This window comes from Lutzomyia longipalpis, chromosome 3 (genome assembly GCF_024334085.1).
Source record: "Lutzomyia longipalpis isolate SR_M1_2022 chromosome 3, ASM2433408v1".
NCBI classification, from domain to species: Eukaryota; Metazoa; Arthropoda; class Insecta; order Diptera; family Psychodidae; genus Lutzomyia; species Lutzomyia longipalpis.
The window spans coordinates 28,629,385-28,652,963 of NC_074709.1; the positions used below are offsets into that span (position 1 = coordinate 28,629,385).

Genomic DNA, 23,579 nt, shown 5'->3' on the forward strand with positions numbered 1-23,579 from the left:
AGCAGATGCACAAACGCGGTGTGATTCATCGTGATTTGAAACCCGAAAATATCCTCTTGGACGAGAAGATGCACTCCCTCATTGCGGACTTTGGTTCAGCAAAAATGGCACCGTCGCAGGATTCGAATGTTGTGCCACCCGTTAAGCCACCACCTGAGAAGGATAAAACCCCCATGTCGCGTTCCTTTCGACGCAACAGCTTCGTCGGTACGGCTCAGTATGTTTCACCCGAAGTGCTCAAAGGGCAGCCAACATCCAAGGCAGTGGATTTGTGGGCATTGGGATGCATTATCTACCAAATGGTGTCGGGTTTGCCACCCTTCCGAGCTGGCTCGGAATATTTGATCTTTCAGAAGATCCTCAAGCAAGATCTCACCTTTCCCGATGGCTTTGACGTTACGGCCAAGGATTTGGTGGAGAAACTCCTGGTGATTGATCCAAATGCACGACTTGGTGCTGATGATGCCGATAATCGCTACGACAGTATACGAAATCATGCATTCTTCGATGGCATTAACTGGTGCAATCTGCGTGAACAGACACCACCGCAAATTTATCCCTACCTACCGGGGAGGAGTCTCGAAGGGGAGCTGCGGAGTCGCTACAGGGTGCCGGATAACCTCGAGCCGGGTCTCGATGAGCGTCAACTGACACGGCTGCTGGGTCTCGAATTGGGTACGACTGGGTCAAATCTACCGACCGAGCAATCAAGTGAGTACGTTTTTATTTAGTTTTCTTTTTCTTTTCTCTCTTACCTCTTTTATTTTATTGGGTCAATCAATATGAAATGGCTGCGATGCTTCAGTTGAAGTTTAGATGATTCTAAATTCATTTTTGAATTCTTACCTAACATTTTGGTAAGAAGTTTTTCTTTTGTGTCTTCTATAGTTCTTAAGTCTTCCGGATATGAGATTAAGGATTTAATGAAAGTAACCAAACTCTACTCACTACTAAATTCACGAGTAGCAGTTTCATCCTTTCAAACTTACCTTACTTTCCCTTTATTAAGACTTAAGAGATTTAATGGAACTGAGACTTACCTTGAAAAACCGACAGTTGATAGTTTTCCTCGAAATTGAAGCCCTTCAATGACCTTCAAAATATTCATTTTGATGAAGGAAAAATATCCCTGATAATATCCGGCTAAAGGTCCTTTTCTTCTTAATTACTTACCCAGAAAACATCAGGGAACAAGACGGAAGGTAAAGCAAGTCCTCTAAATCCGTCTATTCTGCAATTTTATGGGTTTTTCTTGGAAGAATTTAATGAGCGTCTTCTGAGAAAATGTCACTTTTCTTTACTTTGAAGATGGCTGCAAGTGCAAAATTTTTTGCGATGAAAAAACATCGAAAACATCGACTGAGAAGAAAATTCCGAAAAATCAATTTGATTGAAAAAAAAATAAGAAAGGAATGCTTTTTTTTATAAATTAAATTCATTTTATTCATTCTTGAGATTCAATAAATTCTTATTCATTAGTTCTACATTCTAAAGATCTTTTTTTAGTTTAGAATTTCTTTGAAATAAAAACCATGGGAAGATATCGAATTAAGAATATTTTGAATTTTTTTCAAAGTTTAATTTCAAAATTGTCTAAAAAATTCATTTCTCAATCAAAATTCTTCAAATTTTGCGTAAGAAGTTCTGAAATTCTTCCTTTGTTCGGAACTTTTGGAATTTTGCTCAAATTTCTAATTATCCCAAAAAATATATAAAAATGGGTAAATCTGAGTTAATTTTTTTTATTTAAAATAAATATTTGTTCTTAATTCTAAATTCAGAAGCTTAATGTTCTGAATTTCAAAGAAAAATTATAGAAAAGTCCACAAGCTAAAAAATATCAAACGAACCAAAAATGCATCAAAATTAATTATTAAAAAATAAAAATTTCAAATAATTCTTTTTCTTAATTTTTTATTTTAAAGATTTTTTAAATCAACGAAAATTCTTTACAAGAAATAAAAGAAAATTTCAGCCATACCAAATGACCGAATTTCTTAACCCAAAATTCTATAAAAAAAAAATTCAAATAATTCAAATTATTAAATTCGTTGAAATTGATTTAAAAAAAAATGTCTTGCTTCCGGATTAAGGCTTAGCGAGGGTGTCGGAGGTGGAGAGGCAGCAGCGCTTAGAAATCCAGAAGACTGACAAATGGAATCAATTTGTCGAGGGTGAATTGATTCTGAAGAAGGGCTATGTGCATAAGCGGAAGGGTCTCTTTGCGCGGAAACGGATGCTCCTGCTCACCACGGGACCGCGTCTCTTCTACATTGATCCCGTGCAGATGGTGAAGAAGGGCGAGATACCATGGAGTGCTGAGCTACGCGTTGAACCCAAAAACTTTAAAATTTTCTTCGTTCACACAGTAAGTCTTCTTTTCTTAATTTTTTCGCTTCTTTTCATCATTTTTTATGACTTTTTTTTGTGAATCATTTAATTCATTCATTTAATTGAGGTTTTGCGGCTTTTGCGTTTGAGAAGGAAAAAAAGAATAAAAATAGTTTTATCTGCATAAAATGATCTCTCTGTGAAAATATTGTGTAAAATGATGACAATATTTACACGGAGAGAGATGATCTACAAAAATAATCTCAAAATGATTTCTCATGAGGAATTTTGCTTTCTTTCCCCGCGCAACGGAACAATAAGACAATGTTCTGGGGAGAAATCAAATTTCAATGGAAATTTCCTCGGATTTTATAAGTTGTTGATCATTTGACAACAATTTATTAAAATATTTTTCCCGCTGATTCATTGGAAACTATTTATCGATCATTCAACCAACTTGTATGCTCCGTGTGTGTCCGCTTGTTGTTTATCTCGCGCGCGACATATTTTGCGAAAATTGTGCTAATCTTGATAAATATTTACAAATTCCAACGCGCGCGAAAGTGATTAATTTTTCGGTGAGAAAAACGTGTTGCACATTAGATAAGAATTCCCGAGAGTTCCTTTTATAATATTTTTGTAGCTAAAATTGGCTTGTTCGTGGCCTACAAAAAGGGTCATCTACGCAGGAACTATTTCTGTGTAACCTATCTATCGTACAACAAACTGATAAAATGGAACTAATTTTGCCCTCGAAATTACTATTTTATCAGTTACATCAAAGACTTCTATTTTTCAACTCTTTGATTGCAAAATATAATGATTCATGCGTTGCTTATTTTTTTTATCAATTAACACGGAAAAACAACGAATCATGCAACGAAATCGTGCAAGTGTGTGAACTTTTTGCGATATTTCTGGCGCGTGGATTTATTTATTTATGCACAAGACATCAACAAATTGTCTTGGCGCTCATATCGCACATTGCTCATTGACTACAAAAGGGGCACAATATTTAGACCTTTTTATTGGTTTCTGTTGAAAAATATTATTTCTGATGTTAAAGGGGTTCTTTAGGGATGAAATTGCATTAGGAATTGTTGATTTAAATTAACGAGAATTGAGTTTTTTTAAGATCTCATTGAGTAAGTTGAGTGATTAAAACAAATTAGTTTAAATTATTAATAAAAAATTTAATTTTTCTTGAAGAATCCAAGAAATATTTAATTTTTTAAAACTGTCTGCATCGTGATTGGTTTCGCAGAACACGAGAAACCAAATCATAGAACGTCACGTGAAACGTTGAGTATATCAACTTGCAGTAATCTCTTTGAAAATTCGTGAAACTTGAGAAATATTCGTTGGCCCTATAAAAATTGTAAATGTTTGATTCGGAAAAATATTTAAAAGAACAAGAAAAATTCAAATTATTTTCTTAAAACACGCGAAACACAGAAAAAATTACGGAACGAGAAAAAAACAAATCAAACTAGTACGCGAAACAGATATAATTTCAACCTACAAAACTAATTTAGAAAAAGTAAAAAATACGAAACTATGTAGTTTCAAAAAACTAAGAATAAGAATTTCCCGAATTTTTACTAAAAAAAACATTAAGAAAATCCTGAACTAGTTTGAGAAAACGTAAAAGTATGAAACTGTTTTTGCAAGCCGAGTAAATTCAGAAACGATTGTCGTGAAATGAATAAAGTAGAAAACTGATCTAGGATTGTCTTGGTTTAACGTAACAAGTTTCACATCTTTTTTGTTCTATGTAGGTTTTTTTCTGGGTTCTACGAAAATCTACAGACTTAGATTCTTTGAGTTCTTCAAGCTAAGCTGTATTAGATTCTATAATTTTGCTAGTTCAGCGTAATCTTTTATGGTTTCTAGTGTTCCGTAAAAGTAGTTCGTTTACATTTGTCGTTGTTTTGTCTTCTTATGTTGACCTAATTCTTTTACTTTTTAAATTTAATAATGTTGTAAAAAATCAACTTTTATGATTCATTAAATAGTTTTTGGTAAAAGGAAAAAATGTTAAATTTTATAATTCCAGAGTTAATTTTAAGTCCGTACTCCACTATTTACCTTATTTGTTAAACAGGCATTTTAAAAATATTTATTTTTAGATTAGAACTCTTTGATATTCAGTATTTTAGTTAGAACTATTCTTCTTAAAAACTTTAGAAAAAAAATCTTTTAAGGAAGAAACTAAAATTAATTCAATAGATTTATTTTCTCTAATTTTACTTACCTTTTCTTCTTGTTAAAGAAGTTTAAGGACCAAGTAAAGGACTTAAGGAAGCTGCAAAAACTTAAAATTGATCTCTAACTTGAAGAGTTTCCTTACCTTTAATAGCTTTCTCCATCTCCATTCACATTGAACGTAAAATTCCTCATTTAAACACTTTCATTTCCTTTTGCTCTTTGCAGCCAAATCGAACGTACTACTTAGAGGACTCCGAAGGGTTCGCCCTCGAGTGGTGCAGCGCAATAGAGAATGTCCGAAATTCCACGTATAGTAATTCGTCGTCGTAAGAAAATTAAAAAAAAAATGGGGACTGCTGGTGTAATTTATTTGCAAAGAGAACGCGCGCGAGTAAGTTAAAATTAAAAAAATAACAAAAAAAAACAAGAGAAAAATATTTAATTGAACATAACAAAAATTAAAAAAAAAAAAACTAGATAGTTCCAATTTATCTCACGCAGAAGAAAAAAAATTATTTAAAATAAAAAAAAATGAAGGAAGTTTGTTCTCTCAGTTTTGAAATAACGTCAGACAATGTAATATTTTCTTCTTCTTTTTGTTGTGAGTAATTAAATAAAAATAACAAAATATTTAGGTTCTTTATGTATAGATAAAAGAAAAGAAAAAAAATGTTGTTTTTTTGAAGAATATTTAGCAAAAGAAAACGAGAGGAAAAGAAGAAAAAAATACGCATTTTCCCATCGCGAATTGAGAGTCTTTTTAATTTAAATGTTTTGTGTAAAGAAGTAAAAATTAAATAATAAATGAAAAAAAAACGGTGCAAAAGAGAGAGGTTTAGTGAAAAAGAGAAAGAGAGATAAATAATTATGCCATGCTGTTTGTATTCCGAATAAAAGTTAATTTATAAAAATTATTCATTTTAGAGAGAATTTTGTCCCACAATTTGTTCATAATGTTTTTTTTCTTTCTGTGTATCAAATATAGCTCTTTTTTCTTCTTGTTTTTTCCTCAATGATTAACATTTTGGTAGAATAAAGTATTTTTTAATTATTTATAATAATTATAATATATTTAAATTACTACACATAATAGTTATATAGAGATTTTGAGGATGATAAAAATACAATAATAATTATGACAGCGGTTAATTTATAATTTATTTTCTTTTACTTTTAAAATAATTACCATAAAAAAGGATAAAAAAAAAAGATCACTACACAGCAGCAGTTGGCCAAATAATTTGTAAAAGGTTTGTCAAAGTTTCACGCTAAAACTGAAATTTTCTGAATTCTTCAATTGAAAATTTATGATTTATTATTTTTTTGATATTTTTCTTACAGCATCTAAAGCAGAATATTTGTTTCTTACATTTCAGCTACTTGCTGACAAATTATCACTGAATTCTAAAGTTTTCAGCAAAATGAATTTGATCAAATTATGTATTTTTCTGATCCCTGTTTTGCTAGCATTAATCAGTTTGCTAAAAAAAAATCTTAACTGGCTGACAATGCTTTTTAATTTGCTGACAAAACTTTTAAAAACTTGCTGACAAAGATTTTTAATTTTCTAGCAAAATATTAATAATTTGCTGAATCAACAAATATTTGCTGACAAAGCTTTTTAGCTTGCTGACAAAGATTTTTAATTTTCCAGCAAAATATTTATGATTTACTGGCTCAATAAATATTCGCTGACAAAGATTTTGAATTTTTCAGCAAAATATTAATAATTTGCTGAATCAACAAATATTTGCTGACAAAAGAATTAAAAGCTTTCTGAAGAAATAATGAAAGTTTACTAATAAAAAAATATTACTTTTATCAGTGAAAAAGAAATATTTTCCACGAAAATTATTAATTATCTGACAAAAAAGTATAACTGCTAAAAAAATAATTTGCTGACAATAGCCTATTCCATATTTGTCCAATTTTGGGACCATCTTTGCACCATTTGATTCAATGTAAAGAAATTCAGCTAAATTGAAGAATCCATCAGTTACATTCTTAATACATTCTCTTCCCTAACTTTTCAGATTTTTTTTCAAAGCTTTCGACTCACTATTCAGCCTCAGATATCAAACAATTTTTTTTAAAAAGACATTTAACCATCAATTTTTTTTTCAAATGCAAAATTGATCTATTTTTTTGACAAACTTTTACAAACTTTTTGGGTCTAACAAATCTTTCCTGCCCTGTGTGCAGAGACTGTGAGTTGGGGTATGTTTGTGTGTGTGTGTGTGTGTGGGGTGGGCCGGAAATGGCAGAGAAGAGAGAAAGAGAGAGACGGGTGGTGTGTGGCTCAGTCAACGCTCCATGGAAGGCTCTTATCTGCCGCAGTAGCCCTTCAGTTCGCTGTACGTACAGCTCTTCCTGCAGCACTCATCGATAATTCCCTGCCGGCGGAAGCGTCGAAACATCGCTGGACGCATTGAGTTGCCCATAAGGCGACTGATTAGCGGCAAATTCGGTACTTTCATTGGTAAATCATCAATTGTTTGGGGTTGGTCAGCAAAGGCGTAATCGTCATCTTCTGGAATCAATAGCAAAAATAAATTTATTAATTTAAGTGTTTTGCAATTCATTCACAATGAATCCAGAAAAATCCAAAAATCAGTCCAAATTCCAAAGAATAAATTGTCAAAATAACTATGATGGGCGATAGTGGTTATCAGAATTCCTTTTTTTTTCATCAAGCAGCTCAACAACAACATGAAGGGTCTTACAATCAAAATAAACATGAAAGTCATTTTAATTCTATTTCAAGATTCTCTCAGAGCGCTCTTTTTTTTCTTTTGATTTATGAGAAGGAGGAGGAGTCTTGATTCCAATGAAATGAGGAAATTATTGTGGGAAAATTGATCATTCGCCAAAGTTGATAAGTCAATGAGCTTGAAGTTCAAGAGCAAACGGATATTTGCGTGAGATCATTTATAGGAAAAAATCATCAAGAAGAATAAAAATTTAGGAATGGAATTGGTTTTTGCAGTAAAAGAAGAAAGAGAAGGTTCTTGGGGACTTTCTTTGATTGCTAAAAATTTGTTGAAAACTAGAAAAAAAAATTGTTGGAAATAGAAAATCCTTTTTTTTATCAGAATTATCAAAATTGTCCCAATAGGATTTTTCTAGACTTTAATGTTTTTTTTTCTAATAATTTTTAGAGCATTTTTGCTCTAAAATATTAGAATTTGTTGTGAAAGTTAAAATAATTATTTCTCTTTAACTAATTTCTACTTAAGTGCGTCAAATTCCAAATTTTTTTGGAATGAATTATAAAGGATTTTAAGGAATTTCATATTTCTTTAAAAAACTATTTTTTTAAATATTTTTCAAAGCTTCTAAATTATTTTTTTAATTGATTTTTGTTTGGATTTGCGACATGTCTTCCTCTAATTCCTCTAAACTTTGATTTTCTTCTTAAAAACTTATAAACCTTCAGTTAAACTATGAAATAATTAAGGAATTAAATGGAGCTTTCCATAATAAAGTAGAACGAGGTAGAACACTTAAATAATCCTCAAGAATTATTCTTAATTTTACGAATTAATGAGGTAAAGCTCTATTCAATCACTATAATCAATATATCTAATTTATTTTTCAAAAAAGTAAGAATTTTTAAACTTTTTTGTAAGGAATAATTTTTAAATTAATTTTAGGAGTTCTAAATAAATTTCGCTAAAAATTACAATTACAATTTACCATTAAATAGGTAAATATGAGTTAATAAGAGCAGCTGGATCAATTAGAACATTTTTCGTTCGAAAGCTTAGAATTTATTTAAAGCTCCTATAAGCTTTAGAATAGATTTTTCTGTTTTATTTAAACTATTTAGAAAAGCTAATGAATTCCTATTTACCTCCATAATTAGAATTAAGCTTTTAAATTAAGAGCTTTTCCTGAAATGAAGAAAACTGACTCATTCAGCCCCTAAATTCCCCAAATTTTTTAGTTAAAAATTCATCCATCTTCAGCTTAAAAATCTACAAAGAAACTCTACCAACGACCATTTAAAAATTCTCAAAGAAATCACCGCACAAAAAAAAAGAAATTAAGAAGTTATTTTTGGAATGGAAAAAGCCGTTGGGGTGTTGTTTGCACTGAAATTGTGCCATCTAAATGAAAATAAGCAATAAAATCTTGTACAGTACATACTCTGGGCGACTTTTAAACCTTTAGTGATGGCCTTTTGGCCACACCGCGCACAAGCAATGCGACCCAGGAGCATCCCAGACAATATTTTCGCATTGTGATGGGAAAACAATTTTATATTGTTTTCCCGCGAAATGAACTTAAAATTACGCGGGAATTGTAAATAAAAAAAAAATAAGTGAAGAGTCCATTTGGGGCTGATGCCCTTGAAGGAGATTCTTTCGTTTTGTTGTTTTAATATTTTCTCCTCTTTAGAAGAGAATTTAAAGAAAATTCTCTTTGGGATTTATTTTAAATAAAAAGGAAAGGAAAAGCGCGGGAAACTCACCAAAGGATTTCTTCTGCATGGTGTTGTACTCATTCTCACAGACAAGGGCCAGAGTTTGTGACAATTTTGTGCCACAGAGTCTGCGTCGGCTCAATTTGTGCAGGAAGTCTGTGTCGAGATCTCTGTCGTGCTGATCAATCTCCTTGGCCATTGCTGCGAGGATCACGCACGCAACGAGGATCACGCAAATGATGAGGTTGTTCATGTTGGCAAATCTGCAGTCGAATTTCCCGAAAGATTTTTTTTTGGTTGGAAAAGAAGAAGAATCTTCACACTTTGAGCCACTTTTTCAAGCACACAAATTTTCTCTCTAGCCTAGAGCAGATTTCCCGCCACAAAATCTTTCGGTTTTTCTCGTCTTTTTTAAATTAATTTAATTTAATTTAACAAATTTAAAATCACAGTGTGGGGTAAAAAAAAGCAATAAGTTTGGTCGTTTAGCCTCTCCTTCGCTCCTCAGAACCGCACAAATCACGCACAACCAACTCAGGGGGCTTCTGGAGATACTCTGTGGGGGTTCACTTTGTGATTTCGTGGGAGTTGCAGCTGCGATAGACTCCGGGAAGTGTGGCACAGACAGCGCGAGCGACAATGTACTTCCATTGGGATTGTCTCACGACGAAATATTTAATTCAAACTTCAACACAAACTTGGGATGTAATCGCGCGCGTCTCTCCCCAAGTTGTGCCTATTTAAACTACGATAACTCCGCGCCCCAATAGATGTGGGGGGACCACGAAGGCGCACATAGACATACAGAAAATTCTCAATGGTGGGAAAACACGGAGAAGGCCAAAAGGATTCGCTGTGTGCTTCCACTGATTGTTTTTTTTTTTTGATAATTTTTTCAATGAATAAAAATTCTTCCGTTTTGTTTGTAATTTTATTCTGATTTTAGGGAATTTTTGTGGGTCTTCAGAGGGTTAGAGTTCTGGGGGTGATTTGAGAGATTTATATGTGGTAAAAGCACGAATTTTTGCAAAGCTTTTCACTATCTGGAGGATGCTTAAAAGGAAAATTCTCTCAGAAAATGTTTAGGAATTCTTTATAGATTCCTTTCGATTGCTAAGAGCTTCGTGAAAATTCTATTCTCAAGCTATATTCTTGAAATCGTTCATAGAAAACTACTTGAAGACTTTTTCCTTTGAAGAACTGTACAAAATGATCTTGCACAATTTCGATTTAGGATTTTAGGATTTTTTTTACGGCATTAATTTGTTATTAAAGAATTAAATAAATTAATTTATCATAGAATATAAAACGATCTTTGATCACTTTCGTTTTTAGGGATTTATTAGGGATTTTTAGGGATTATTTTTCTGAATATTTTAATGCTTTTAGAAGAATTCTGTTAAATCAAAACGTCGTTGAATAAGTTATCAATAAAAATCTTTGTTGAATGGGATCCTTTTTTCAAAATTTATTCAAGGAATGTTCTAATATTACGATTAAAAAAAAATATTCAGAATAATCTTCAAATGTTTGTTTAATATCTCTTAACGTATTTCTCTTAATATAAATACCCTTAAATCACACTCAAAGCTCACAACAAATTAAGCTATCATTCTGTTAATATTTTCCTACGATCCTCTTCTTAAAAACAATATCCTTTTCCCACAAAGAATAAGCATCCTACCTAAGTATTACTTCCAATATTCTATTCTCTTTTGGGACAATTAAATGGGGCCAGAGAGGCAAAATTAAATACAATAATATATTTACTTAATACTTGAGGCTATTGGGAGATTTAATATGCCTTATGTATGTATGTATGTTGTATTAAATGTGTAATTTTATTTTTATATACGGCCTGTGAATAGGGGGGTGGGATGAAAGCTGTTGGACGATGTTTACCACAAACTTTCGTCAACAAGCAATTAATGCTATCGCCGACAAGGGTCAATCTTTTTTTTTCTCTCGCGATCGGGATACCACATAAACTGCATTCCGAGCGCCCCAGACCCGGACACTTGCTCCGGAGGCGCGGGGGGCACTGAATCTCACGAAATTCCGTCTCCGTATCGCCGTATAAGTTGATTGATTCCCAACTTAGTCACGCGCCTTATCGCGCTGCCGTTTGAATTTATTCTTCTTTTTTTTCCGTTCTCGCGCGCGCGTGTGTGGCGGGAAAATGCTTTCTTCGATGCTTTTGGGAAAAAGCTGCCCTGCGTGGCCACTTCTTACCTTCTTTGTGCTCCTTCTTTTCTCAATTTAATCACCAACAACTTGCACAGTTAAACGCCTTACCGGGAATACTTCCCAGTGAGCAATACTCACAGCAACGATGATCCTTCATCCTTTTATATGCTCCACAACACAAATGGGGTCCACCCACCCCCGGTGGTGATGATGTGTGCTTCACGCGTCACACCACATTACGCCCCCTGATTAATTGTGCATCTTCACACACAATTGCGCGCATTTTGATTGAGCCTCCGCCACTTTGCAAAATCAACAAATTCCCTGATCTTAATTCGGATTGACACAATGGGGGTTTTCTTCTTTTGCGAGTATCTGCTGGGTGTGTGTCACGCGGTATTTATATTTTTGACTCCACAGAGCCAGAGGGATGGCGGCGAATTACTTCATGCTGATCAATTTTAGCAACAACATCTTCTTGATACATCTTTTGCCTAAAGATTTTCCATTGAAAATTCATTAAAGTTTGCAAAGGGAATTATGTCTTCAAGGATTTGCTGATGATGATGCTGATGTTGGCTCTACTGCCCTGATTTTTCTTTGATGCTCCTTCTTGTGGTTGAAAGGGTGAGAAAGAGGAGGAAGGAGCATAAACAAACATAAATTGCATAAATTGAAAACAAAGATTTATAAACAGAGGGTTTCAGGCATGTGCCTCAAGTAATTTTATGAGAAGAAGGAAAATTAGGAAAATTTAATTTTTTCTCTGCTGATAAAAATTATTTGGGCTTCTAAGGGGAACTTTGAATGGACTGAGTGAGAAACGGAGAAAAAATTCTTTAAGAAATCTTTTGAAATTTAGGCTTTTTTCCTGAAGATTACAGAATTTTAAATGCGCTAAATTTTTTTTGGAAAGAAATCTCACTTCTTTAAAGCAAAGTTGTGAAAAACAGTTAAGAAATGAAAAGAAATTCTCAGAATTCTGTTGAGCTTTTTGTTTTTCCAGCGCGATATAAAGATCTTAATCAATTTTTCTCGGAAAATCTTGGATTTTTCTGGGCAAATGTATGAGTTTTCAATTAATTAGTTGGTGTTCCACTTCGTGGCCAACACCAAGTATTTTTCCAAGGAATGTGTACGTAATGTTATTTATTTAATTTTTTTTTGTAATTTGTGTAATTAATTATTAAACATTTCTTTCACCATTATGTAGGGGAACGTGGCCCAATTCCGATCTCCAAAGGTCCGCGCAGAATGAGAAATTAAGCTGAAATGTCTTGTCTTTGTACCTCATTCTAATTAGATTTTAAAGCTCATATTTAGTTGTTTGAAAGGTCACAAAACTTTAGCTAAACTTTAATTTTAACTTTAGCAAAGTCAAAGAAGAAAGAGGACTTACCCGGCGCCTCCACTGCATTCAAATTTCCATTAAGTTGCGACTACTAAAAGTAGGTCATCAACCTCTTTTTTGGAAAAATTTTCCACCATTCATTCAATATACCTTCAATTGTGACGCACACAAGTCTGATATTCCTCCGTGAAGAGCAAAGGTAAAAAATTGTTTGATTTGGACAAATATTGACCGCAGAGACGCCCCTGAAGCGAGGACATTGATGGCGGAGGAGTCAGAGCACCCAAAAATACACGCATTAAATCATCCCAAAAATTGTTGTTTTGTCTTTTATTCTGTAATTTATTCAGTGATAAATGCCAGCAATATATGATTAAATAGCCACATGTACTCTCCTATACAAAAAATCTATCTACTCATAATCTCTCTTACTCGGAAACAAGGAAACATTGAGACTAATAAGTAATTATATACTTTTAAAATAAATAAATCATCCAACAATTAGGCGGAGCATAAGTAAAAAAAAGAATTGATTATGCTTCTCTACACAACAAATTTATAATATAACTTTCTTTCCTCCCGCAAGAAACATCATTTACATTACAATCTTTTAATTATATGTACAGAAATATTCCAAATTATTTTTTTTCTTTTCATTTTATATGTTTTATTTTATGTATTAAATGGTACTCAATGTTAATTGGTGAGATATGTGATAATTGGATCGTCTATAAATACAAATATTTCAAAATACATACATTTTATGAACACATGGAGATGTATATTATTATCTATATATTTATATGTAATATTATACTTTGCCTACAAATAACATTTCTTTACGTATAAAATTCTTTTTTTTTTGGGTAAAAAAATTTCCAACTAGTAATAAAAAAGTTGTACAAAAGAGACCACAGAATGTGAAAGAATTCAATACAGATTCATGTCAAAAATAATGCATCAGTGAGCTTTTTTAGTTGAGAATTTTATTGTTGGAGAAATATTTATTTGTAACTGTTCGATTTTGATAAGTTTTATTGTTTTTATCGGCGTGAAAATTAATTTTCTTTTCATTGCAAAATTATTTGGAAATTTTGCTTGAATAATTATACAAATTGAAGAAATAATTATAACCTAAAATAATTGAGAAATTTTGAATGAATTTTCAGCGAATTTTTTAATTTAAAATTTATCAAAATCGAATTATAAAATTGCTTAAAACCAACAGAACCAAAGTTCTTTTAAATTTTTCATGTAGGTATTCTTAGACAATTGAACAATAGGGGAAAATGGGGTAGAGTTAGTCAATCCTTTTAACTTTTTATTACTTTACTTTTAAATAAAATGTCTTTAAAGGAAAAAAAGATTTTCTTAAAGAAAGTTTTCTTATAAAAGTTTTCTAGTTTTCTGTTAATTTTTTATTAAATGAAAACTCATTTTCAGAGCTTTTATTTTGAAACCATTGCATGCCTCACTGCACCCCTGTCTTCCCTATTTTCACTGTCTTACAAATTCCTTCAAAATTACAATTCAATTATTTCAGAAATGAATCTGTATTAATCTCAAAATTATTAATATTTTTTTATTATTATTTTCTTCTTAAATATTGGTTAGAGAGTATTATAACTTTCCATTAATTTGCATTTTTATTCGTGAAAATTGTTAGTCCAAAAAGAGTCAAAAATTCTTTTGTGTTTGTTATTCATGTAGAAAAGTTCTAAAATGTTTTTTTCTTCGTTGGACACAAAATTTACATTGATATGGCTTTTTGAGGAGACATTCACACCATTCCACTTTACCCATCGAAGCTTCCTCTATTTTTGTTAGTTGATGAGAGCGGCATGCAGCGAAGGGAATATTAAGTTTCTCTCTAATTTGTTGCATTCACAGCAACTTACCTGAGTTCTTTGTATTTGAGCGCGGGAAAACATCTCCCGCAGGTGGATTCATCAAAATGAAGAATTTTGCTTCATCTTGTTGATTGCAAAAATTATTCTTGAGCATACCACCATTAGTCATTATGGGATAGAGCCTCAATGCACAAAATAGCCAATTTATTGTCACAGGAAATCTTCTCTTGATTGAGGAGTTTATTGCTCAAGAGGGTACTGGCCAGTCCGAAAGATGTGGATGACGATGAATGCCATGCCTCGCAGTACGTCTCCATGGCGCGCTCCCCATAAACGTCCGATCCATGCCAAATGGCTTTCTGGGGCCTGATAAAAAGTGAGAAGAATGTCGTTCAATGTTTAAGCTAAATTCTCAGACAAATAGCCGAAAGAATGTAGAAATATTTTAATCAGAAAATTAGTTTTTTCGCCAAGAAAATGTTTAATTTAATTTTAAAAATCTGGAGAATATTTGAATTAAATCCATTAAATTAAATACTAATGGTTACGAGAAAAACTTTAATAACTCACCACGTGGTATCCGTGAGAATATTCTTCCCGTTGAAGCTATAAATACGCGGCGTTTGAGCAAAGAATCCTCCTTGACCGTTGAAGATCTCCTTCCACGAATTAAAGAGAACTTCCCCGCGAATATTAACAACAGGGAGCTTATGATCTGCCTCCTGGACGATTGAATCAATATTCTGGATCCTATAAACAATTCACAAAAAAATTAATTTAACGGAATTTTCATTCAAAAGTTCTTTAACAGAATATTCAAATGAACTTTAGAAGAATTTTCCTCATGCCTACCTTTCTGATAAAAATGCCCTGAAAGTCCCCACCAAGCCAGCCCTCCGTGCTTGGCGATAGCAATCAAAATCAGCCCCACGCATACCCTTTAGATCACCCGTGAAGGGTTCATTGAGAGCTGCTATTCTTAGCTAGGGAAGAAAATAGAATTATTCGTCAAGATTTTAAGAAATGAGAAGAAAAGAGAAATTCTGAAGAGTTCAGGAGACTTACTGAGGGTCCAACAACAGGCTCCAGGTTATTGTGGAGTAAATTGGAGGCTTGTAGATCTGACCTGATTGGTGAAACAGGAGCATGTTGGCTGCTGATGGGATTGGGTGGTGTTGACAGGGGAAGAAAAGTTCCCAACTGTAATGAAATTATCGAGAAAAGTCTTTTATTTAAAAAAAAAAAAAATTGAAACGTCTTTTTAAAGCCTTCCAAACGGATTTTGATTAAGTTTTAAAACACTTTTTACGTTAATTAAAATATTTCTGAAATAGAGATTTTTAATTGACAGAATTGAATTCAATTTCAGTTTTAATTTAAATTCTTAGTCTTCCTGATAAAGTTTAATGAGTTTTTCCTCACCGATATGTACTGCCACCCTCTTGTAACCCTCAAAAGGATCGTTTCTTCCGCCACGAGGAATGCAATTGTCCCAATTGTGCTGTTCAACTGCAAAGAAAATCATTTGAAATTTCCCACCAAAAACGTATTTTTTTTCTCAAATAAATTTTCTTTTATTCTCACCTTTCGCAGTTCATCGACATTCTGCACAACAATCACTCCCATTTGATTTTCACCATCAAATGCGGCAATTTGACTAATTTGTCCACCATCGACGCTAATTAATCCCGGCGGTCCGGGTTCACCTTTGGCACCTTTCTCGCCTTTCTCCCCCAAAACCTGCCGAGGAGATTTTAAAGTTTTTTTTTCAGTGGTGAAGGTCTGTTCCGCGATTAAATTTCAAACATAAAAAAACGTTTAATTTGTGTGTTTTATTTGAAGCAAATTTTAATGCTTGAGTGAGGGAAGTTTTATGAGCTCTCTCTCGGCCACTCTTGATGTGTGTTTGATGTGTTTTTTGGTGCAAAAGAGTGTCTGCTTGTGAGGGGAATATTGTGCAATTTGTTAGTCTTTTGCCAGCCAAACATGCGCGGTGTTTAATGAGACACAATTGCATGAATAAATTACTCACAGCTTCAATAACTGTTGTATCACCTTTATCACCTTTCTCACCTGGCTCCCCTTTGAGGCCCTTTAAAGAAAGAAAAATCCTCACTAAGTGATCCTAATTTGTATTAATTAATTTCTTTTGAATACCTTAACGCTCTTTTAGATAGCAAAAAAAAGGGGAAAAGAGAATTATTTTGAAGGAGTTTTGAGAGATATTTCTTGAGGTACACTTACAGGCAATCCGGGGTATCCTGTGTCACCAAGTTCACCTGGACGACCTGGTGGACCCATCAAACCCGGAGGTCCAGGTTTTCCTCTTCTTCCTCTCTGACCACGTTCTCCTTTCTCACCCTGAAATCATTTCAAGAATTTTATTCATTCCAGAAGAATTTTTTTAAGGATTAATTTCCCAAAATTTTCCTAAGGATTCCTACCTTTGTTATGTTGTAGACACTGAAATCAGGTAAAAAGCCACCGGATCCATCAGCACCCCTTTCGCCCTTCATTCCAGGCTCCCCGGAGGTTCCTTTCTCACCTTTGTCACCTGTACATTGGCATTGTCCCGAATTAGCTGTATCGCCGTAAATGACTGCTCCTGGTGGTCCAGGATCACCTCGATCTCCCTTCAAGCCAGGCGGACCAACGGGCCCAAGCATTCCTGGACTTCCAGGATCACCCTTCATCCCTGGAGGACCTTCGGAACCTAAAGAACCCTTAAAATTTTTTTAAAAAAAAAATGAAAATCTTACTTTGAGAAAGTTCTTTACAAGAATCTCAGACCTTTTCACCAGGAAGTCCTCGAGATCCATCATCTCCCTTGTCGCCCTTCATCCCTTTGTCTCCTGGAATGCCTGTCTCACCTTTCTCCCCAGCATACCCCTTAATTCCCATTAAATTGTTGTTTAGATTTTGCATTGTGTTGACTATTAGAGATTCCTATTAGAAGGGAAATGATTTTTCTTTAATATTTTTAAGAATTTTTATATTTTTGGGAGAGGAAATTAAAAAAAAAATAGTTTTTAAAAAAAAAAAATTTTAAATAATTTTTTTTAGCTTTTGCTTCAAAGCCTCAAACCTTAAACATTCTCGATGGATTCCAATTATTCTGCAGCATTAGAATAAAATGGAAATTTAACAAAACTGTACAAGAATTATCAGAAAAGTTAGTCAAGAAATAATTATAAAGATTAGTCATGAATTTAAGGAAAAATTTCTATAAAAAAGATAAATAGAAACTCACGTAATTTTCAGGAAATCCTGGCGGTCCTGCTGGACCTGGAGGACCTTTGAGGCCTGGAGCGCCATCAACACCTGGCTCTCCCTTTCTTCCTTGCTCTCCCGGTTCTCCACGACTTCCTTTAGGCCCTGTAGCCCCTCTTGATCCCTGAGCTCCCACTGATCCCTGAAAATTTACTTATTTTGATAATTTTTCTTCACAAAAAAGTTCCTAATTTAGTGATCTTACTTTGAGCCCCGGAGGACCTGCTCTGCCCTCCCTTCCGGGCAATCCTGGAGGCCCCCTAATTAGCTCCTGGAATTCCATATCATTCCTAAGCTTACTCACTACGGTGGTTGTATTGCATGAGCATGTTTCTTGGGGTTTAGTTGTCATGAAGACACTCTCTGCAATCTTTAAGGAATTTCTTTTGATTTTTTAAACCGAAAAGTCATTAAAAAGGGATCTAATTGAACCTGTTTGATCGTTGAATGAAGCTCTGGATTATTGGAGATGTTAATTGTCGTACCAGGAAGCCCCGGAGGTCCCGGTGGACCAGGTGGGCCACGAATACTATCCCCAGGTGGGCCCTTTTGATTAAAAAATTTGCATTAAAAAAAATCTCTTCCAGATGTTTGCAAAATAAATCATCCCGCCTAATCGAATGGCGGGAAAGCATAAATATTATAGAAATCTAATTCCAATTAATTGACTTGATCATTGGGTGTTTATAAATAAACAAAATCCATTTCCATGAAGCAACTTTTTCTGATAAGATTGGCCTCATTTGAAAGGTCTTTTCATCCTCCACAATTCCCTCGTACATCCATGCGAGCATTTCAAAATTCTAACCAGATTATAATGCGAGTAAACAAAATTTTTAAAGACGGAATTACTTTTTTTTCCTTCTCTCCCAATCCCCTCCCTAATCCCGGATAGTGCAATATTTTTCTTGTGCCACGATCATTAATCTCTGTGGCTTTTTTTGCATCTCTGCGTCGTATTTGAGGGCTTCACGAGCTTCTAGAATTACTCGAAATTCCTTTAAAAAAAATTTTTTTTTCATAAATTTACGGAGTTTTGTAAACTTACCCGTAAACCTCGATCACCTTTTTCACCTTTCTGCCACGATTCGCCGTCTGTGGGGCCAAATGGGTCAGATGGCACGGCAAAGGGGTCAGTCTGTACTCCTGGATCAACATTCTTTTTCTGCAAAATGAGATTCAATTAAATTCCTCACAACGTTAAAAAAAAAATGCGCATAAAATCATTCATATTTTGCGTGATCGTGCATTAGAAAGATTGGCGCATATATTTACCTAAGAAGAAAAAACAATAAACATTTGATTGCCATTTTGACATGAATTTAATGAAAATATTGTGAGAAATTTCTTGGAAAGTCCATTAAAAATAATTCTAGCATAAGGATTTTGTTATTTCAAACGGAAAGAAAACAAATCAAATGCCAGGAAAATTTATTTTTCCAATAGGAAAATGCAATTTCTGTTACAAAATTGAGGGGAAATGCTACAATAGAAGAGAAAATGATTCAATTTGTTATATTTTTGAATCATTCTTTGAAACTGGGTCAAATTAAATGATTTATTTGATATTTTAGAGATTATTTTCTACATTCTAGAATTCTGAAAATATTCAGGAAGCGTCTAAGAATATTGTTAAAAAATAACAAACTTGTAGAATAAAAGGAGTTTATTCATTTTCAGGGCCTGAATCTTCTTCAAATTCAAAAATCAAAAACATTATTAATGAAAGGCCACGCATAGTTTTTAAATCTCTAAAACTTAAGGAGAAATTATTAGGAGAAATAAAAAAAAAGATTTTATAAATAAAAATTGAATAAACTCCGCCCTTAATGTAATTTATTTGAGTTTCTTTGTCCATGAAGCATATGCTCAAATAAAACAATTTATGTGTTAAAATTCATCGTGAATCCTTAAGCAAAACTACTTCATCAAAGAAGCTTTGATGCACTTGCTTCATACAAATTGAACAACTTCTTCTGGAAATCATGCGTGGGTATAAAGCATATGCTTTAATGAATTAATTAATTTCCCAAAAAAAAACTATTGCAATGATTTCAAAGCTTTTCCCTGTAAAAAATAATATTTAAGAAATTTTATTTGATCCTTATATTATTTTGGATCCTCCTTAAACAATTCTCTTTCTCTCCTCCCTATGTTTAAAAAATAACATAATCAGAACCGTGCAAAATGAATAAACTCCTTCGCTGCATTGCAAAGAGTGCTCGCAATAATTTTTCTCTGCGCATTAATCAAGATAATACAAAATTGCAGATCAATAAAATTTCAATTAATTTAATGGATGATTTTTTCTCTTTGCTTGTTGTTCGTTGCATTCTAAATAAATCTTTTGCACCTTGTGCACAGCATGGGGGTAAGAACGTGCCCGAGATTTCTCACATTAATTTAATTTCCAATATGTTACATCGATTGCGCCTCCCATTATCCAACACCTCTGATCGCTTATTTAATGGAAATTTGCAGATTTTACCCGCATTGGCGCCTAGACGTGAAATTAATGTTCTTAACATTTGAAAATTCTATTTGCTTGCGACATTGTGCAACATGGAAGAACTCGATCATTGTCGATAGCATCTCACCATTAATCATGCGATAGAGTAAATGTGATCAACTAATTCTCCCTCCCTCCCTTCCCCCTGGTCGTGCCATTCACTAAATCAACGACTTAGTAAAGCAATAAAATTTTAAATACAAATTGCAAATCATGATGTGGACTCACGTAGTTTGGCTTTATGCACAACATCTGAAGCTCCGATGAGGGATTTCCGTAGATTTTGAGGAATTGAAAGGACCCCTCGAAGTTCCCGCGCAATTTGGGGCCAGCCTGACCCACGAAGAGCGTCGAGGCTGAATCGAAGGTCAGAATGGTGGGTTGCCGCTTAATTTTAGCCGAACTGAATTCTTCGCAATCCAAATAGAAGATGAGCGTGTCGTGGAGAACTTTAAAAGCAAAATTAAACCATTCCTTCGTGTATGGAATTTCAAATGCGCTCAATTCGCGCGATGAATCATACGAGGGATCCGTGTAGTACAGCGTTATATTCATGAAGTCACTCGCCACCGGTGAGAGGTGAACACCGAGTTGAACTATCGTTTCCAGAGGATTTACAATGCTGAATATGTAGCCACCTGTGAGACATTCAACACGTTAGGATGTTGCGGAATATTGGAAATTTATGAAATGTTTCATTTTGGGGGAAATTTTCTTATTTAACTCATCTATCTGCTAAATTCATTTTATCAAAGATAACATTTCTTTAATTAAATTATTTCAATAAAATTTGTTTGTATTTTAAATTAATTATTCGTTGTCAAATAATGAAATTTAAATGACCACCTGGCGCCTCCATCTAATCATCTGACATTTTAATTAATTTAGCGATTTAATCTTCAACTTGTCGAGAAGAAGTAGAGAAGTAATGAAACGCACGACGGTCTTGAGCCAACTGATTCTTTATTTAACAATTCTTTTCTTATAAATTAATTATTGACTCATCTTTGCGGGGAATTGGGAGCATTACGCGATTTCGCCACAAACTTTTCTATCATTATTGTGATGAAAATTGAAAATTTTTCATGCTCATTCGAAGATTTATTAACGCTAAAACGACGATGAATGCAAGAACATATTAAAATTAAGAAAAAATCAATGAATGAATTTATTGCCATTATTCTCTCATTAAAAGTTTTTTAACCCTTTCGCGTCAACGTGAAACATAGAAACATGCGCTTTTTTTAATGCGATATTAATGCTTTTAATGCTCTCTGAGACCATTTCTCAGTTAAAACATTATCTTTGGCCTCTTCTGTGTGAATTTAATGCAATTCTAATTTGGAAACAACATTAAATTCAATAAAATTCGGGAAAATAAAATGTTTCACGTTTGGGTCTACGTATGACCCAAAGAACGCGAAAGGTAAATTAAATAAATAGCACAAAGTACCAGGCGCCTCCATCTAATCACTTAAATTGATTTTTAATACAAAACGGATAACCGCTATTATCTTAAAATTCTCGAAAATTAACTCAACTTATACAAAAATACTAAAATCAAGTAAGAAAGAACTAATTTTCCCAACTTTCTCCCAAAATTTTTTCAAGTGAAAATTTCATGAAATTTTGTAGCCTCACCTGCGAGTGATTCAAGCCTCATGATCCCGCTGATTTGAAAATCATTTAGGCGTTCTGGGAGAATGAGACGATATGGGGTCTTAATGTCTGCTTCCTTCTGGATATTGAGCACTGGGAAATTGTCACTGTCCGTAATATATTCAACACCGTCATTGGGCAGGGCCACGGCATCCAAGAGATTGTATTCCAGGAACATGTCTTGTGATAAAAATAGATTTCTTAGCAATAAAAATTCTCCGCCAGTCTATGCTGAGCTCACAAACCTCTTGATTCGGGATCTGCATCACTCTGCAGCACATTTGGGCCCAGAAGTAGTGGCATGATGAGCACTGAAACCATAATATTCCTCCTGCATTCGGAGAGAGAGAGAATGGGAGTCACACACTTAATTTATTTTGTTGTGAAAAAAGACTTTTCTTCATCTTCAATTTACATGATTGCACTGTTGATGGTTGCACCACAACACACCCTTCCACAGCCCTGTGTAAACCAAAATCAGGGGCACCGCACACAATGCTTCTTAGGCTTTCTTCTTAACAGCACCAACAGCCATGCCCAGTGGATGATGGTTGTCTCAACACTGGCAGTGAGGAGTTTTGCATACAAGACTTGCTATAAGAGCAAAAATATGCCGCAGTCGGTTTCGGATAAAAGGTGGAAAAATTCAAAAAACCGGTTAAACATTTATAATACTAAACTACCAGACATCATCACTAAGCGTGCGATCACGGACAAAATCTAGATTTTCCCGTGGCGATTATCTATGCGCGATTGAGTGTCTCCTTCTGGAGGAAATTATTCTCAAAAAATTGGATATAAATCTATTTGTATGTTATGTATCCACACTGAAAGCAGAAAGTAGTGTGGATGTTGCTGAAAAGTGAATTTTGGCTGTTTCAATTAATTTTTTGTTAGTTTTGTTTAAGTTGCATATTTTCAGGTAAAATTTGGAAGTAAAAATTAAAGAATTAAATAATTCTTAGTCTTTCAAGTTAAAAGAAAAGAAAAATCGCTTTTTTCTCAAAGCTTTCGACACTCTCTGATTCTTTAGTCTGTACCTGAAAGATTCTAAAATTACTCTCAGAATGTTAAGATTTTCTCAGAATCCTCAGAATCTTAATTTTCGTCTCAATTCGCTTTCATTCAACTTCTTAATTCTTTTCCTTGAGAATCTTCATTTCAAATCACTTTGAGGAGAAATTAAGGATATTTTTTCACTTAAAGATATTTTTATTCAATCCTTATTCATCCCTTCTCACTTAAAACTTTTCATTCTCTTCCACAAACTAAAAGATTCTTTGGCAAGTCCCCAAATTGGCCCCCACAAACACTTAGTCCCACCACCTCCAATTGCAACGCCCCCGGGCTAGTTTATGACTTATTGTCCCCGTGCTGAGAACATCATCGGCGTTCCGCATACAGATTGCAGTCAATCAGGTTGCGAGAACACCAAAAACAAATCCCATTAAGAACTTCCCATTCACACGACGCCCAATTGAGTTATACTCCCCCTTCATTCATTTCTTCAGCACCACACTCCCTTCTATGCCTTCTTCCTTTCATAACAACCACACTCAGGTACCACTTCCACCCGCCTTTAAGGCACAATCTTCACGCAGTTAAAGAAAAAAAAAAAACGAAGAAATTCTCACATACCCGATAGTGCGGCCTGCAGCCAATTTCTGGCCACCGCGCGCGTGCCACAGAAGAAAAGAATTTGGCTTTCAGCTGAGAAATCTTATTTGCTGGTCCGCCGTGAAATCTCACAACAATCTCTCTGTTTATCTCTGCAAATTCCCAACTCTG

At 34.0% G+C, this 23,579-nt stretch overlaps 3 protein-coding genes across 8 annotated transcripts in view; 1 reads left to right on the forward strand and 2 right to left on the reverse strand.

Moving 5' to 3' along the window:
* The window catches only part of LOC129793648 (3-phosphoinositide-dependent protein kinase 1), a 10,927-nt gene extending 5,232 nt beyond the window's left edge, over positions 1-5,695 (forward strand). Inside the window, exon 4 of the mRNA XM_055833815.1 lies at positions 4,765-5,695. Coding sequence (XP_055689790.1) covers positions 4,765-4,869 — 105 coding nt within the window. The 3' untranslated portion in view covers positions 4,870-5,695. The remainder of the gene's footprint in view (positions 1-4,764) is intronic.
* LOC129793671 (LIRP-like) lies at positions 5,673-11,288 on the reverse strand. Of its 3 annotated transcripts, none has more exons than XM_055833848.1 (3): positions 11,198-11,288; positions 9,014-9,228; positions 5,673-7,066 (listed from the first exon to the last, which is right to left on the reverse strand). In XM_055833848.1, the coding sequence occupies exons 2-3, from the start codon at positions 9,216-9,218 to the stop codon at positions 6,864-6,866; spliced, it is 408 nt and encodes a 135-aa protein (XP_055689823.1). In that variant the 5' UTR covers positions 9,219-9,228; positions 11,198-11,288; the 3' UTR covers positions 5,673-6,863. The 3 variants fall into 3 exon arrangements, with proteins under 3 accessions (XP_055689823.1, XP_055689822.1, XP_055689821.1); XM_055833847.1 differs by having other exon boundaries at positions 5,673-7,069; XM_055833846.1 differs by lacking the exon at positions 11,198-11,288 and having other exon boundaries at positions 5,673-7,069; positions 9,014-9,709.
* Positions 11,289-12,821: 1,533 nt separating this feature from the next.
* Positions 12,822-23,579, reverse strand: LOC129793644 (collagen alpha-1(XV) chain). 4 transcript variants are annotated; one of them, XR_008750950.1, is made up of 20 exons: positions 23,430-23,545; positions 22,207-22,385; positions 22,037-22,122; positions 21,774-21,971; positions 20,361-20,770; positions 18,672-18,788; positions 18,056-18,169; positions 17,829-17,993; positions 17,604-17,765; positions 17,144-17,299; positions 16,798-17,076; positions 16,598-16,714; positions 16,386-16,445; positions 15,938-16,093; positions 15,776-15,862; positions 15,419-15,553; positions 15,206-15,336; positions 14,924-15,103; positions 14,402-14,719; positions 12,822-14,317 (listed from the first exon to the last, which is right to left on the reverse strand). XR_008750950.1 is itself a non-coding variant. In XM_055833809.1 (19 exons), coding segments are annotated over exons 2-19 (2,760 nt in total). In that variant the 5' UTR covers positions 22,209-22,385; positions 23,430-23,579; the 3' UTR covers positions 12,822-14,514. The 4 variants fall into 4 exon arrangements, 3 of the variants coding, with proteins under 3 accessions (XP_055689784.1, XP_055689786.1, XP_055689785.1); XM_055833809.1 differs by having other exon boundaries at positions 12,822-14,719; positions 23,430-23,579; XM_055833811.1 differs by lacking the exon at positions 23,430-23,545 and adding an exon at positions 23,356-23,425 and having other exon boundaries at positions 12,822-14,719.

Excerpts from the sequence above, each read along its gene's own strand:
- LOC129793671 (XM_055833847.1), bottom strand. The coding sequence starts at position 9,218 with ATGAACAACCTCATCATTTGCGTGATCCTCGTTGCGTGCGTGATCCTC. Across the intron at positions 7,070-9,013 it reads CATGCAGAAGAAATCCTTTG|AAGATGACGATTACGCCTTT; the intron begins GTGAGTTTCCCG and ends TATTGATTCCAG.
- LOC129793644 (XM_055833809.1), bottom strand. Across the intron at positions 20,771-21,773 it reads GAGGCTTGAATCACTCGCAG|GTGGCTACATATTCAGCATT; the intron begins GTGAGGCTACAA and ends AATGTCTCACAG. Across the intron at positions 16,094-16,385 it reads ATACAACAGTTATTGAAGCT|GTTTTGGGGGAGAAAGGCGA; the intron begins GTGAGTAATTTA and ends TCTCCTCGGCAG.